The following is a 16,949-nucleotide window of genomic DNA, read 5'->3' on the forward strand; positions in this document are numbered from 1 at the left end:
TGTGGTTTTAAGGAGCAGAGAGTGTTTATTAGGCAAGAAAGAAGGAAAAAGAAGCTTCCCCATACAGAGACAGAGGGAGAAGGACTCCAAGCTGAGAAAGGGAACCCCCTGCATATTAGCTTTTTAAGAAAATCTTTTCTGGCCGGATGCAGTGGCTCATGCCTGTAATCCCAGCACTTTGGGAGGCTGAGGCAGGCGGATCACCTGAGGTCAGGAGTTGGAGACCAGTCTGGCCAACATGGTGAAACCTCCTCTCTACTAAAAATATAAAAAAATTAGCTGGGTGTGGTGGTGCATACCTGTAATCCCAGCTACTTGGGAGGCTGAGGCAGGTGAATCACTTGAACCTGGGAGGCGGAGGTTGCAGTGAGCTGAAATCGCGCCACTACACTCCAGCCTGGGCGACAGAGTGAGACTCCATCTCAAAAAAAAAAAAAAGAAGGCCGGGCGCGGTGGCTCAAGCCTGTAACCCCAGCACTTTGGGAGGCCGAGACGGGTGGATCACGAGGTCAGGAGATCGAGACCATCCTGGCTAACACTGTGAAACCCTGTCTCTACTAAAAAATACAAAAAAAAAAAACTAGCTGGGCGAGGTGGCGGGCGCCTGTAGTCCCAGCTACTCGGGAGGCTGAGGCAGGAGAATGGCGTAAACCCGGGAGGCGGAGCTTGCAGTGAGCTGAGATCCGGCCACTGCACTCCAGCCTGGGCGATAGAGCGAGACTCTGTCTCAAAAAAAAAAAAAAAGAAAAAGAAAAAAGAAAATATTTTCCTATTTGATAGGTAAAATGTTCTTAGCATTGTTTGAATTTGCATTTTGAGGTTGAACATCTTTTCTGTTTAAGAGCCATGAGACGTTCTTTTTGTGAACTGTATGTTTTTGTTTTTGTTTTTTTGAGACGGAGTGTGGCTCTGTCACCCAGGCTGGAGTGCAGTGGTACAATCTTGGCTCACTGCATCCTCCATCTCCCGGGTTCAGGCAATTCTTGTGCCTCAATCTCTCTAGTAGCTGGAATTTCAGGTGCCTGCCACCACGCCCGGCTAATTTTTGTATATTTAGTAGACAGGGTTTTGCCAGGTTGGCGGGGCTGGTTTCCAACTCCTGACCTCAGATGATCTGCCCACCTCCATCTCCCAAAGTGCTGGGATTACAGGCGTGAGACACCGCACCCAGCAGTGAACTGTATATTTATATCTGCCTTTTTATTTATTCAGTTGTCATTTCTCTGTTGATTAGTAGTTATTTATATTCTAGGGAAATTAATATTTTGTCTGTAATATAAGTTGCAAATATATTTTCAGCTTGTCAATTGAATCATAGCAGTTCTAATCCTACTTTCTTCCTAGTTATGGTCAATGAAGTGCCAGAAATTTTTGGTAGTCCTTTTACCCTACCCTATTAGAGAGTTCTGCTCAATTGCAGAGCAATATCTACATGGTGACCGAGATGCTTGTTAATATCTGACTTTAAAATTAGACAGTGATAGGATTGGGGGCTAGGCATGGTGGCTCACACCTGTAATCCCAGCACTTTGGGAGGCCAGGGCTGGTGGATCACTTGAGGTCAGGAGTTCGACACCAGCCTGGCAAACTTGGTGAAACCCATCTCTACTAAAAAAACAAAAATTAGCTGGGCATGGCAGCGCATACCTGTAATCCCAGCTACTCAGGAGAATCACTCGATCACTCGAACCTGGGAGACAGAGGTTGCAGTGAGCCGAGATTACGCCACTATACTCCAGCCTAGGGGACTGAGCAGGACTCTTCAAAAAAAAAAAAAAAGTGATAGAATTGGAAGACTCTTTTTGTAATACTCTTTCTTGGCTGGGCATGGTGGCTCACGCCTGTAATTTCAACACTTTGAGAGACTGAGACAGGAGGATCACTTGAGCTCAGAAGTTTGAGACCAGCTCAGCTTGGGCAACACAGCACGACCCTGTATCTACTAAAAAAAATTTTTTTAAGTTAGTCAGGTGTGATGGTAGATGTCTTTAGTCCCAGCTTCTTGCAAAGCTGAGGTGGGAGGATTGCTTGAGTCCTGGAGATCAAGGCTGGTTTTTTTTGTTTTGTTTTGTTTTGTTTTTTTGAGACAGGGTCTCACTCTGTACCTCAGGCTAGAGTACAGTGGCGTGATCGTAGCTCACTGCAGCCTCAACCTCCCTGGCTCAAGGAATCCTCCTATCTCAGCCTCCCAAGTCACTGGGACTACAAGCGTGCACCACACTTAGCTAATTTTTATATTTTTTGTAGAGACAGGGTTTTACTGTGTGAGCTATGGCACCAGACCTGAGGCTGCTTTTTTTCTTCTTCTCTTACCTCCTACTCCAAATGCCGCCTTGTGAATTCTGAAATTCTACCTTTAGGCAGAGGACAGTGCCCTTTGAAGACGGCCCTTTTCTGGGGTGGGGCTGACTGAGATCTGCTAATGCAGGCCCAAGGAGAGGCACACAATGGTGATTCTCCACGGGATGGTGCTGACTTCAGTGCATGACTCAGAGGCCTGGAGGAAGCCAGGTTAAGGTTGTTCTGGGGCCAGGTGTGGTGACTCATGCCTGTAATCCCAGCACTTTGGGAGGCCAAGGCAGGCATATCTCTTGAGGCCAGGAGTTCAAGACAAGCCTGGTCAACATGGTGAAACCCTGTCTCTACTAAAAATGCAAAAATTAGCCAGGTGTGGTAGGGCATGCCTGTAATCTCAGCTACTCTAGAGGCCGGGGGATGAGACTCACTTGAATCGGGAAGCAGAGGTTGCAGTGAGCTGAGATCACGCCACTGCACTCCAGGCTGGGTAACAGAGCAAGACTCTGTCTCAAAAAAAAAAGGTTGTTCTGGGTGGTCTGGAGATTTGTGCAGCTTGGACCTGCACAAATCTCCGGACCACTTAGCCTTTAAATGGAGAAAACCTGTTCCTCCTTGAAAAGGACTTTAATTTTTTTCTCAGAGGTCTTCCAATCCAAGTAATAAAAATGACAAAATGATAAAAGTAATAACAAATAATTATTTATGAAATCTAAGATGTCATCAACTATAGGCTGTGCCACTATTTTTGCATCTCTAAGAAAAAATGTTCATTAAACTGATCAGTGCTTATCACAAACTTTTCTCACATATCACTCTTGTGCATATGTAAAATAATTTTTCCTTAAATGCCAAGCATAATGTAATCTTTTAAAAGACATTTTAAAGTGGCTTTTAAAACATATAATAATAGCTGAGTGCAGTGGCTCAAGCCTGTAATCCCAGCACTTTGGAAGGCTGAGGCAGGTGGATCACATGAGGTCAGGAGTTTGAGACCAGCCTGGCCAACATGGTGAAACTCTGTCTTTAGTAAAAAATACAAAAATTAGCCAGGCATGGTGGTACATGCCTGTAATCTTAGCTACTTGAGAGGCTGGGGTAGGAGAATGCTTGAACCCAGGAAGCAGAGATTGCAGTGAGCCGAGATTGTGCCATTGCACTCCAGCTGGGCAACAAGAGCGAAAGTCCGCCTCAAACAAAACAAAACTATGTAGTACCATGAAATACTTTTAACTGAGTTAAAATGACAATATCAATAACTTATACTAAATTCAACATGTACAGGCAATGTGACTATCTCTCAAGATTAGAACAATTGTAAGATATCAGAGGCATAAATATGGGAGGGGAAATGTATATATTGGGATTAATGCATTGCTGTATGGACTTAACTAATTTCAAAATGTTTTTACACATGTGATTACATTTAATCTTCCCAGCAATCCTGAAAGTAGATTGTAACTACTTTCTAGATAAGGAAACTGAGACTTAGAGAGATTAAGTCACTTGCCAGAGATCACAGTTAATAAGCAGCAAAACTGGGGCTTAAAGCCTGGACTTTCTGTTCTATGCAATTGTTTCAGCATTTGACTTTATCCACTGGGATCTTGCTGTTATATCAGAGCAGATGACTGGAATAGCTGCAGGAAGTGAGATCTGCTCTGATTTACAGCTTCTTCTGATAGAGTTGATTAAAAGCAACTGCTGGCAGAAATAGGTATGCAGACTGTTTTTTTGGGTTTGCTTGCTTGTTTGTTTTGAGTCTTGCTCTGTCACCTGGGCTAGAGTGTAACGGTGTGATCTCAGCTCACTGCAACCTCCGCCTCCTGGGTTTGAGCGATTCTCGTGCTTCAGCCCCCCAGGTAGCTGGGATTATAGGTGTACGTCACCATGCCTGGCTGGTTTTTGTATTTTTAGTAGAGATGGGGTTTCACCATGCTGGCCAGGTTGGTCTTAAACTCCCAACCTCAGGCGATCCACTTGCCTCAGCCTCCCAAAGTGCTGGGATTACAGGTGTGAGCCACTTCACCCAGCCCAGAACTGGTTTTCTTAAAGATTGAAAGTGGCTTTGGGGCTGGGCCTGGTGGCTCACGCCTGTAATCCCAGCATTTGGGGAGGCCAAGGCCAACAGATCACTTAAGCTTAGGAGTTTGAGACCGGCCTGGTCAACATGGTGAAACCCTGTCTCTACAAAAAATACAAAACATTAGCCATGTGTTGGTGTGCACCTGTGGTCCCAGCTACTCAGGAGGATGAGGTGGTGGGATCACTTGAGCCCTGGAGGTGGAGGTTGCAGTGCGACAAGATCAAACTACTGAACTTCAGCCTGGGTGACAAAGAGAAATCCCATCTCAAAAAAAAAAAAAAGAAAGAAAAAAAGGAAGTGGCTGGGGTGATGGCTCACGCCTGTAATCTCAATACTTTAGGAGGCCGAAGCATGAGGATCACTTTAGCTCAGGAGTTTGAGACCAGCCTAGGCAACATGGCAAGACCCCATCTCTACAAAAATTTTTAAAAAACCAGATGTGGTGGTGTGCATTTATATAGTCCCAGCCACTCAGGAGGCTGAGACAGGAAGTTCGCTTGAGCCTGGGAGGTCAAGGCTGCAGTGAACTATGATGAACCATGGTTGTACCACTGTATTCCAGCCTGAGCAACAGAGTGAGACCCTGTCTCAAAAAAAAAAAAAAAAAAGGCCAGGCGCGGTGGCTCAAGCCTGTAATCCCAGCACTTTGGGAGGCCAAAACGGGTGGATCACGAGGTCAGGAGATCGAGACCATGCTGGCTAACACGGTGAAACCCCGTCTCTACTAAAAAATACAAAAAACTAGCCGGGCGAGGTGGCAGGCGCCTGTAATCACAGCTACTCAGGAGGCTGAGGAATGAGAATGGCGTGAACCTGGGAGGTGGAGTTTGCAGTGAGCTGAGATCCGGCCACTGCGCTCCAGCCTGGGCGACAGAGCCAGACTCCGTCTCAAAAAAAAAAAAAGCTGGGCACACACTTTGGGAGGCCGAGGCGGGTGGATCACTTGAGGTCAGGAGTTCAAGACCAGCCTGGCCAACATGGTAAAACCCCATCTCTACTAAAACTACAAAAATTAGCTGAGCATGGTGGTGGGTGCCTGTAATCCCAGCTGCTCTGGAGGCTGAGACAGGAGAATCACTTGAACCCGGGAGGTAGAAGTTGCAGTGAGCCGAGATCACACCACTGCATGGCAGCCTGGGCGACAAGAGTGAGACTTCATCTCAAAAAAAGATAAAAAATTGAAAGAGTAAAAATATAAGTTTAATTTGAGACATTCTTTCCCCCGCTTCTCTGAAGGTACCAGAAAGCAGCTGAAGAAACAAACATGGAGAAGAAGAGAACTGTAAGTATTCAGAAATTCCAGGGCACGTGGCACTTCTTGAGCAGAACTGTGTGGCCAAGCCACCTGCAGCCTCTGTGGGGCTTGGGTTCTGTGTCAGCTGAGTGGACATTTGTGCCAGCTGGTGTGATCTGTGAGCCATTTGCTCAGGACAGCTTGATTTGGTGCAGGGAATCTTATTTTTTCACTGCGCTTCTCCTTTTGAACCACTTTTTCTTTCCTGTGTTGAGTGAAGGACAAGAGACCAAGCGCTTGCCTGAGGTTAGTAAAATGGCTTCTTCTCAAATGAGAACACAGGGTTTCCTAGGTAGTCTTCCTTTTTTCCGCATCAGACAATCAGAACTTCTACAACTGTGCATTTAAATGGTAGTAGCTGTGCAGCTGTTCTCATCTTCTGGGTTTTTTGTTTAAAGCAAACTTCTTGACCCAATCTAGTCAGCAAGTTTCCTAGCTGCAGGATCTATCAAAGACAAAAACCTCCAGAATAAACTCTCTGCTTTTACCCATTCTCTAGTCTCTGTGCTTGCTAATTTCCAGTGAGGCTGAACAATACATGTCTTTTGAAATTTTGCTTGATTTAATCTTGTGAGGAAGAAAACTCATATGTTTGGGCAATAATTCCTTAATTTGGATGGCATTACAAAAACATCCTCCTGGCAGTTTTCAGTACCTAACCTATTTAAACTAGTGCATAATGTGTCCCTGTAAATTTGTTCTCTCTACGGCTGAGGTCCTTGACTTAGTTTTCCTGTAATTAATAAAATGGATCTCCTCTGGTGCATTATAAGAAAAAACTACCATTACTTTACTCAACTGCTGATTTCTTCCCTCTTGCCTCTGTCTGTCCCCCCCACCACTTGCTCCTTTCTTTCTTCCTTCCCTTCACTCTCATCCATTTAACAAGTTTTCACTGAGCACCTACTACATGCCAAGCACAGACTACATCCCAGCCCTTGTGGAATTTACATTCTAGTGCAAAAGACAGACAATAAAGAAATTGTGTCAGTATGGCCAGGCATGGTGGCTCATGCCTATAATCCCAGCACTTTGGGAGCCCGAGGCAGGCAGATCACCTGAAGTTAGGAGTTGGGAGACAAGTCTGGCCAAGATGGTGAAACCTTGTCTCTACTAAAAATACAAAAATTAACTGAGTGTGGTGGCGCATGCCTGTAATCCCAGCTACTCTGGAGGCTGAGGCAGGAGAATCAATTGAACCCGAGAGGCAGAGATTGCAGTAAGCCGAGATCGCGCCACTGCACTCCAGCCTGGGTGACAGAGTGAGACTCTGTCTCAAAAAAAATTTTTTTTAATTAAAAAAAGAAATTGTGTCAGTAGTGATTAGTGCTGTGGAACAGCATGACGCAGGTAAGGAGGATAGAGTCTAGGGTGGTCAATGAAGGCCTGTGATGAGGAAACGGTTGAGCAGAGATTTGAGGACATGAGCCAGGGAGAAGAGTCAGGCAGAAGGAACCATTTGTGCGAATGTCCTCAGGCAAGAACGGTCTTGGTGTGTTTGAGGAATACAAAGAGAAAGGTCAAATGGTGTCATTGTAAAGACCTGGGCTCTTAACTCTGAATGCAAGGAGGCCTTTGGAGAGGGTTTATATGCAAAGGAGTGATGTGGTCTGACTTAAATTTTTAAAAAGAAGGAAGAGAAGGCTCTAATCCCAGCACTTTAGGAGGCCAAGGCGGGAGGATCACAAGAGGCCGAGGCGGGAGGATCGCTTGAGGCCAGAAGTTCAAGACTAGCCTGGGCAAACTAGCGAGACCCTGTCTCTCTATTTTTTAAATGTAAAAAAATAGAAGGAAGAGAATGTAGAGGAACAATAATGGCAGAACCATGGAGACCAATTAAGAGACAATTATAATGATTTAGGCCAGGTATACTATGGTTTGGACTAGAGTAGTAGCAGTATAGGTGTTGAGAAGTTGTCAGGATGTAGGTTGAAGGTAGAGAGAAATAAGAATCAAGAATGGCAGCAGTGGCTCTACCACAATGGCTTGTGTCTGTAATCCCAGAACTTTGGGAGGTCAGGGCAGGAGGATCACTTGAGGTGAGGAATTCAAGACCAGCCTGGGCAATATAGCAGACCCCATCTCTATTATAAAAAAATAAATAAATAAAAGAATAGCAACAGTGTTTTCGGCTGAAACACAATTAAGTTAAAATACCGTTAATTGAGACAGGGAAGACTACAGTAAAGCAGATTTAGAGAGGGAGAAATAGTAGAAGCTCAGTTTTGCACATGTAAACTGAAACATGTTTTATTAAGACATCCAAATGGAAATGTCAGTAGGAACTTGGATACTATATAAAAATCTGGAATTGGAAGAGAAGCCTGCTGCGGATAAAATGGACGTGTGTCAAAGTGTCAGTGCTACTTAAAGCTATGAGGTGCATGAGATGAGCTAGGAAGTGAGTGTAGCCAGAGAAGTGGTCTCATGACTTAGCTCAGGGGCACCTTGGCGTTTAAAGGTTGGAGATATAAGGAGTAACTAGCAGAGGAAACAAGTGCCAGAAGCCAAGTGAAGAAAGTGTTTCTAGAAGGGGAGTTAACAGAATCAAACACACAGATAAGCTGAGAACTGACCATCAGATTTGGCAACATGAAGGTCACTGGTCATCTCGTGTTGTTTGGGAGTGGTGGAATAGAGGCCTGAATTGGACTAGGTTCAAGACAGTGGGATGAGAGAAGTTGACCCCATGAGTATAGACAGTCATCATGGAGCATCTCTTATGTTCCAGCTCCTGAAGACACAAGAAGAATGAGATGTATTCTCTGCCTCCAAGGGACTGTTTAGAATTTGGAAAATAGAATTACAATCCAGGTGTGATAAGTACCATATCAAATAAATAGAATGGGCTGGGGGAGAATTTAGGAGGGACCTGAACTGTGCCACATCTAGGAAGGCTTCCCAGAAGAGGCAGTGCCTGACTCAACCCTAAAGGACCAAGAGGAATTAGCTAAGCAGAGGCGACAGGGAGCGGCAGAGGCTTTGTGTTCTAGACGGAGGAAGCAGCACATGCACATCATGAAGGCATAAGAGAACAGGCCTACTTGACAGATGAAAAGATGATTGTCGCATTCACCAAGATAGAGAATTCAAGAAAAGAAACAGGTTAGAGAATGAGGAGTGAAGGGAAGAAAGGGAAGACTTCAGGCCGGGTGCAGTGGCTCACATCTGTAATCCTGGCACTTTGGGAGGCTGAGGCGGATGGATCACCTGAGGTCAGGAGTTCGAGACCAGCTTGGCCAACATGGTGAAACCCCATCTCTAAAAATACAAAAAAAGAAGGAAGAGAATGTAGAGGAACAATAATGGCAGAACCATGGAGACCAATTAAGAGACAATTATAATGATTTAGGCCAGGTATACTATGGTTTGGACTAGAGTAGTAGCAGTATAGGTATTGAGAAGTGGTCAGGATGTATGTTGAAGGTAGAGAGAAATAAGAATCAAGAATTAGCCAGGCATGGTAGTACACACCTGTAATTCCAGCTACTCGGGAGACTGAGGCAGGAGAATCGCTTGAACCCAGGAGGCAGAGGCTGTGGTGAGCCAAGATTGCACTACTGCACTCCAGCCTGGGTGACAGAGCAAGACTCCATCTCAAAAAAAAAAAAAAAGAAAGAAAGAAAGAAAGAAAGAGAAAAAAGAAAGGGAAGACTTCAGCCTTAATCAAGGAGGAGTTTAGGATGCCTCTAGCACTTCCAGGTAGAATTGGTAGAAAAGGAGAGATATCTGTCTAGAGATAAGTTCTATAACTCTGTCTATATAGATACATAGTATATAGATCTATCTATATTTGTTGATGTTATAATCTATATGGTGGGTGAAATCAGGATGGATAACATCATATGCAGAGAATATGTAATGTAAGCAAAACAGAGGACCTAAGACAAAAACGCTGAGGGACCCCACCATATAAGGGAAGGACAGAGGAGGGGAAACCTGTAAAAAAAAAAAAAAAAGAAAGAAAGAAAAGAAAAAGAATAACTAAATTATGAAACTGAGTAGTGGCCAGATAAATGAGAATAAATCTTTTTTTTTTTTCAGATGGAGTCTTGCTCTTTTGCCAGGCTGGAAGGCAGTGGCATGATCTCGGCTCACTGCAACCTCCGCCTCCTGGGTTCAAGCAATTCTCCTACCTCAGCCTCCCAAGTAGCTGGGACTACAGGCGCACACCAACGTGCCCACCTAATTTTTGTATCTTTAGTAGAGACAGGGTTTCACCATATTGGCCAGGATGGTCTCGATCTCTTGACTTCGTGATCCGCCCGCCTTGGCCTCCCAAAGTGCTGGGATTACAGACGTGAGCCACTGTGCCCAGTGAAATCTTTTTTTTCATTATTGTTTTTTTCTACACCCTTCTTGCATCTCAAAATGGGAAGAAATCTAAGAAAAAGGGGTATCACAGAAAAGTTGGAAGCAATTTTTACAAGGGAGAGTGGTCAAATGCTATAGTGAGATCAAATAAAGCAGAAGCCTCCAGTGCATTTAGCAGTTGAGGTAAGTGGACGTGAATAGGTATTTAAAGAAGAGGACGGGCATGGTGGCTCACACTTGTGATCCCCACACTTTGGGAGGCTGAGGTGGGAGGATCACTTGAGCCTGGGAGTTTGAGCCTGGGCAACATAGTGAGACACCTCTCTGTAAAAATTTTAAAAATTTAGCTGGACATGGTGGCATGGGCCTGTGGTCCCAGATACTTGGGAGGCAGAGGTGGGAGGATCGCTTGAGCCCAGGAGGTCAAGGCTGCAGTGAGCCGTGATCATGCCACTGCGCTCTAGCATGGGCAATAGAACAAGACCTTGTCTCAAAAATAAATAAATAAATAAATAAAATAGATAACAAAGAAGTAACTATGTGAAAAAGTACTTAGCCTCACTGATGATCAGATAAATGTAAATTAAAGTAATAATGAGATATAAATTATAATCTAAATAGCTGGCAAATAATTTTGAACGATACAGATATTAATCAGTAGGGGAATGGTAATTGCATATAGAGTATATATACTATATGGTTGTTAAGATTTTGGCCAGGCATGGCGGCTTACACCTGTAATCCCAGCACTTTGGGAGGCCAAGGCAGGTAGATCACCTGAGGGAGGTCAGGACCAGCCTGGCCAACATGGTGAAACCCTGTCTCTACTAATAATACAAAAATTAGCTGGCATGGTAGTACATTCCTGTAAGTCCAGCTACTTGAGAGGCTGAGGTAAGAGAATTGCTGCAACCTGGGAGGCAGAGTTTGCAGTGAACCGAGATCGTGCCACTACACTCTAGCCTGGGTGACAGAGCGAGACTCTGTCTCAAAAAAAAAAGATTGAAGATTTTATGTATGAGCATGAAAATACATCAAAAGCACATTAAGTGATTAAATGCAAAGTGTAGAACAGTAAGTGCAGTATGATTTTGTACAAAAAAATACATATAGTGTACAAAATAGAAAAGAATGAGAACATATATACCATATAAACTGTCAGGAGTAGGTATCTAGTTTGGGAAAGGTGGGGAGTCAAGTAGGGAAAATGGCATGTATTATAGCATCTATTCATGTCATGTACATATTTCTATATTGATTGAGAGTTTTCCCTCCAACAAGTTATTACTTTTGTAATTGAGAAAAATAATAAATTTAAAATAAGATAATGTTATGAACATAGTAGAGACAGTTGGGGCTGAGCACAGTGGCTCATGCCTGTAATCCCAGCACTTCGGGAGGCTGAGGTGTGCAGATCACCCGATGAGACCAGCCTGGCCAACATGGAGAAACCCCATCTCTACTAAAAATACAGCATTAGCCAGGCATGGTGGTACATGCCTGTAATCCCAGCTACTTGGGAGACTGAGGCATGAGAATTGCTTTAACCCGGTAGGCAGAGGTTGCAGTGAGCCAAAATCACGCCATTGCACTCCAGCCTGTGCAACAAGAGCGAAACTCCATCTCAAAAAAAAATATATATATATATATACACACACATATATATATATATAGCCAGGCATGCTGACATACACCTGTAGTCCTAACTACTCAGGAGGCTGAGGTGGGAGGATCAGTTGAGCCCAGGAAGTCAAACAGCTGCAGTGAGCTATGATTATGCCGCCGCATTTCAGCCTGGGTGACAAAGCAAGACCCTGTCTCTAAAAAAATTAAAATAAAATGGTATCATGCTGTCTAATAATTTGCTTTCTTCATTCAAAAGTATCCTATGAGCATCTTTTCATGTCAATAAGTATACTTTGATCACATGATATGTATCTGAGAAAAAAACAGTGTCCAGTTACCAAGGCAAAGTGCCACTTTGATTGTCAGGGCTCCTGTGTGGTTACAGTAAGGGCAGGTGAAGTCAGAGACCTAGATGACTCATCCATTGTGTGGCACGAGACCTTATAGAGCCAAGAGTGCTGCTGGCAGTTAGGGTAGAACCAGCTTCTGGAGCTGTTTTGTAATTCTCTCTTTTCCAGCAAGAAAACTTTTTAAGCTTCTTATATGTCTGATCCATACATTCTTCCCCCAATGGATCATTTTTGTAAACTAAAATGTAAACACTAGAATCAAGCAGTTGTTCTACAATTTTTTTTTCAAGCCTTGTTGCTACTTGATGAAGTGGCTCTCAGGGTATATTCAGAAGAGTAATAGGGTGAGAGACTTAATTCCCAAAATAGCTGCTAATCCTGTTTAATTCCTAGGTTGTTTGTCCTTTCTTTCTTCGTTGAAAGACTGGTGAGTAACAGACTACAGGAGAGAAGGTATTGGAGTTTGCAGTTTGTTGGGAAGGTGGTGCTGTTCAATTTACTTAGGAGTACAGTCCTTTAAAAGTTCGGGACATTTAATTTTCTTTTTTTTTTTTTTTTTTTTTTTTTTTGAGATAGTCTTGCTCTGTCACCCAGGCTGGAGTACAGTGGAGCAATTTGGGCTCACTGCAACCTCTGCCTCCCGGGTTCAAGTGATTCTCCTGCCTCAGCCTCCCAAGTAGCTGGGACTACAGGCGCCTGCCACCACGCCTGGCTAATTTTTGTATTTTTAGTAGAGACACGGTTTTGCCATGTTGGCCAGGCTGGTCTCGAACTCCTGACCTCAGGTGATCCACCCGCCTCAGCCTCCCAAAGTGCTGGGATTACAGGCGTGAGCCACTGCGCCCAGCCGGGACATTTAATTTTCGACAAGCGTGTTTCCTCGATTGTGGAACAACAGTAACAATTTCCAGGATGTTTTCAGTCTGTTTACATGTATAAATTAATTTCATGTTTGGCCCTGGTGAAAGTGAACTCTCTTAGATATGTAAACATGTGTCCTTTGATCATCTGAGTGATTGGTGATGGTATTTGCATTTGAAGCCTGCATATTTTACAACCAAAGGATCTGTAAAACAGTGAATTTCTTGATAACTGAGTTTTTGTTTTTTTGGTTTTTTTTTGGTTGGGGGATGGAGTCTCACTCTGTCACCCAGGCTGGAGTATAGTGGCACAGCCTTAGCTCACTGCAACCTCCACTTCCCAGATTCAAGCGATTCTCTCGCCTCAGCCTACCGAGTAACTGGGACTACAGGCGCACACCACTGCAGCCAGTTTTTTGTATTTTTTTTTAGAGATGGGGATTTCACCATGTTGGTCAGGCTGGTCTCGAACTCCTGACCTCGTGATCCGCCCGCCTTGGCCTCCCAAAGTGCTGGGATTACAGGCGTGAACCACCGTGCCCAGCCCCGATAACTGAGAATTTATACACAGATAAACTTGTAGAGAAGAGCAGGGGAAAAAAAAAAAGATTAAATTCTTATGTAAAAATAAAATTTGACTGTTCATATGCATGTAAATTATGTCAGATATAACTAAATATTTATGCAAATACTTGGAAAACTCTGGGGACTTCTCCAGGGTTCTACAAATAGTTTCAATCCTTGCTGCCACTATCCATAATTAATGGTATTGTATAGTTTCAGCTATCCTATATTTTTGTCTTATTTAAAAGAAAAAACCAGCAGAATTTACCATGTTATTTTATGGCAGGTAATGATGAACTTTGCTAATGTGTAGTTACAGCGTTTCAAGCACTTGTATTTTGCTTTTTCTTTCTTGTTTTTTTCCCCATTAATCTTTGGGTAAAAATCTCTTGTCTCTCATGTAACTATCATTAGAGCTGGGCTTGCCTTTCTTCTCATTTTGTCCTTATAAGGCCATCCTGTTTTATCACTTCCTGCTTCAGCTCCTGACTTTTTCTCTCTTCCCCTCTCCCTTTCCCTCTCCCTCTCCCGGGTGGATGCTTTCTCCATGTGGCAGGGCTGTAACTGTTCACAGCTGTCTGAAACAGCAGTGGACCAGGAGCAGCTTGGAGTTTTAACTTTCATTTTACAAAGAACAACATGTTTGAATGTTTCAACAGGCAAGTTATAACTGGCACCTACTTCTTGTTCTTCTAGAACACTGAAAATCTCTCCCAGCACTTTAGAAGGGGGACCCTGACTGTGTTAAAGAAGAAGTGGGAGAACCCAGGGCTGGGAGCAGAGTCTCACACAGACTCTCTACGGAACAGCAGCACGGAGATTAGGCACAGAGCGGACCATCCTCCTGCTGAAGTGACAAGCCACGCTGCTTCTGGAGCCGAAGCTGACCAAGAGGAACAAATCCACCCCAGATCTAGATTCAGGTCGCCTCCTGAAGCCCTCGTTCAGGGTCGATATCCCCACATCAAGGACAGTGAGGATCTTAAAGACCAATCAACAGAAAGTAAAAAAATGGAAAATTGTCTAGGAGAATCCAGGCATGAAGTAGAAAAATCAGAAATTAGTGAAAACACAGAAGCTTCAGGCAAAATAGAGAAATATAATATTCCGCTGAACAGGCTTAAGATGATGTTTGAGAAAGGTGAACCAACTCAAACGAAGGTAAGAATTGGGCGGGTTTGAAACTTGAGAAAGCCAATTCAAGTACTAAACAAAGCTGTTTTTCCAATCTAGCCTTTTTGAGTAGAGGCGAATATGTGGTCAGTATGTCTTTTGATTCCAGTTAGATAAGTTAATACGTCTCAAATGAATTATTTACATAGATGCTAAGATTTGTGAATCTCTGACCCAATTTCATGTTAAATCAAGTTCACACTGAGATTCAAATTGGTATCTAGAAATGAAGAGCGTTTAATACCGATTGGATTATGTGTTTTTGTACACTTGCCCTTTTAAATTGTCTTCCTGCGTTCTTTATCATTTGTAGCTCTGGGGGTGGAATTACTGCCGAATAGCTCTCTGCTTGGACACAGCTGCAGACTGAGTGTTAAGGCCAGAGTTTAACATTAAGACTGAGGCTTACTTGTCTCTGCTAGCTGAATCCCTTCTCTTCTTCTCAACTTCCTCATCTGTGCCTTCCAACAAATGTTTTCTGTCAGCTAAAATCCTCTCTCAGGCAAAATCAATGAAGATAGCCAGACTAGCTATAGCTTTCGGGAGTTTTGACTTGCAAATACACGGGGTTGCGTTTTCCTACAACTGCTAATGAAATTTGATCCTTCATGTGGATTGCAGACCTCGTCCCCAGAGGGAATTACTTAACTAGAAAATGAGTTACATATGCTGGTGATTTATAACAATCCAGAGGCCACGAAGCTGGTAAATTTTTCCAGTTTTCTCATACTTTCCTATGTATCTGGCTTTGTACATGGGGATGGTTCGTTACAACAGTCGTTATAATGAAATAAACAGACCTGATGGGGAGCAAAGCCATCCCTACTCTAGATTCCACCTAGATGGGAAAGCTGGATTTTTTAAAGCTAAATATTTGGCCCATATCCCTATGTTTGGAAAGTCATATAATAATATGAAGCATTCTTTCTGAGATAAAAAATAACTCATCCCGTAGTCTTCAGTTATGTTAGGTGTAATATTGTCAATCCCTTCCCATAACTTGCAATGTCAGTTCTTTTCTGCTTAGAATTATGAAAGTTCTTGAATGTTTGGGGGTCATGTTTGAAGCTGTACGAGTTTTTGACGATTTGTAAAGCTAGAACACTTTTCTGTGCATGAGCTTTAGCTCTACTTTAACAGTGAAACCAGTTGGCAAGAGATATAACCACAAAGCAGTTTTATAACTTTTCTTAACTCTCTTCCCTCTCAACTTTTTAGACCTTTAGTCCTGCCAACTCCTTCTTTCCCCTTTATGGTTTTAATTTAATTTTTTTAAAAATTTAAATAGAAGAAGAATTTTAAGTGGAAGGAAAAAATGTCAGAAATCCTAAATAGAGAGGAAGGGGTTTTGTTGTGACTCCAAGCACCATTGTAAGTCTCCTCCTCCCAGACCCTGCTAGGAACAGGACAGCTGATGTCATGCCAGTACACACAATGTAGATTCAGTGCAAAAGGCTGCTTGCCTGTTGAAACTGGCCAAAGGTAGGAAATGACTGGGACTGTAGCAGACAAAAATGCTGATTATGTGTAAGGATATGGTGAGACACTTTTTCTCATAAATATCTAGTGAGATATGGGTCAGAACAAGCCTCTCTTAGCCTGCTTGGAGAGGAGAAAAACTTTCCATATAAGATCCTACTAGGCCAGGCGTGGTGGCTCATGCCTGTAATCCCAACATTTTGGGAGGCAGAGGTTGGGGGATCACTTGTGTCCAGGAGTTCGAGACCAGTCTGGCCAACATGGTGAAATCCCATCTCCACTAAAAATACAAAAGTTAGCCGGACGTGGTGGCATGTGCCGGTAGTCCCAGCTACTTGGGAGGCTGAGGCAGGAGAATGACTTGAACCTGGGAGGTGGAGGATGCAATGAGCCAAGATCATGCCACTGCACTTCAGCCTGGGCAACAGAGTGAGACTCTGTCTCAAAAAATATATGAAAATAAAAATAGAGATCCTACTAGATGGCTGATAGCACTGGACAACCAGATTGATTGCTAAAGCTATAGGAAGATGGAAGAGCCTGGGCACAGTGGCTTACATCTGTAATCCCAGAATTTAGGGAGGCCCAAGGCAGGAGGATTGCTTGTGCCAAGGAATTTGAGACCAGCCTGGGCAATATAGCCAGATCTCATCTCTACTAAAAATTTAAAATTAGCCGGATGTGGTGGTATGCACCGATAGTCCCAGCTGCTTAGGAGGCTGAGGTGGAAGATTGCTTGAGCATGAGAGTTTGAGGTTGCAGTGAGCCATGATCACCACTGCACTCCAGCCTGGGCAACACAGTAAGATCCCTGTCCCTTAAAAACAAGAAGAAGATGATGGAAGAGATGTAAGATTCACCTGGGCTTCTAGGTTTCATTGCTTTTTTTGTGCCAGTTTTAATTTCCT

General features: G+C 43.5%; 1 protein-coding gene across 3 annotated transcripts in view; it reads left to right on the forward strand.

Moving 5' to 3' along the window:
- Window positions 1-16,949, forward strand: part of LIMA1 (LIM domain and actin binding 1) — a 103,728-nt gene that overhangs the window by 46,976 nt on the left and 39,803 nt on the right. For all 3 annotated transcript variants that reach the window (XM_033222118.1, XM_033222119.1, XM_033222120.1), the window contains exons 3-4: window positions 5,618-5,663; window positions 14,086-14,550. In XM_033222118.1, coding sequence (XP_033078009.1) covers window positions 5,618-5,663; window positions 14,086-14,550 — 511 coding nt within the window. The remainder of the gene's footprint in view (window positions 1-5,617; window positions 5,664-14,085; window positions 14,551-16,949) is intronic.

This window comes from Trachypithecus francoisi, unplaced genomic scaffold (assembly GCF_009764315.1).
Source record: "Trachypithecus francoisi isolate TF-2019V2 unplaced genomic scaffold, Tfra_2.0 Lachesis_group11, whole genome shotgun sequence".
Classification (NCBI taxonomy): Eukaryota; Metazoa; Chordata; class Mammalia; order Primates; family Cercopithecidae; genus Trachypithecus; species Trachypithecus francoisi.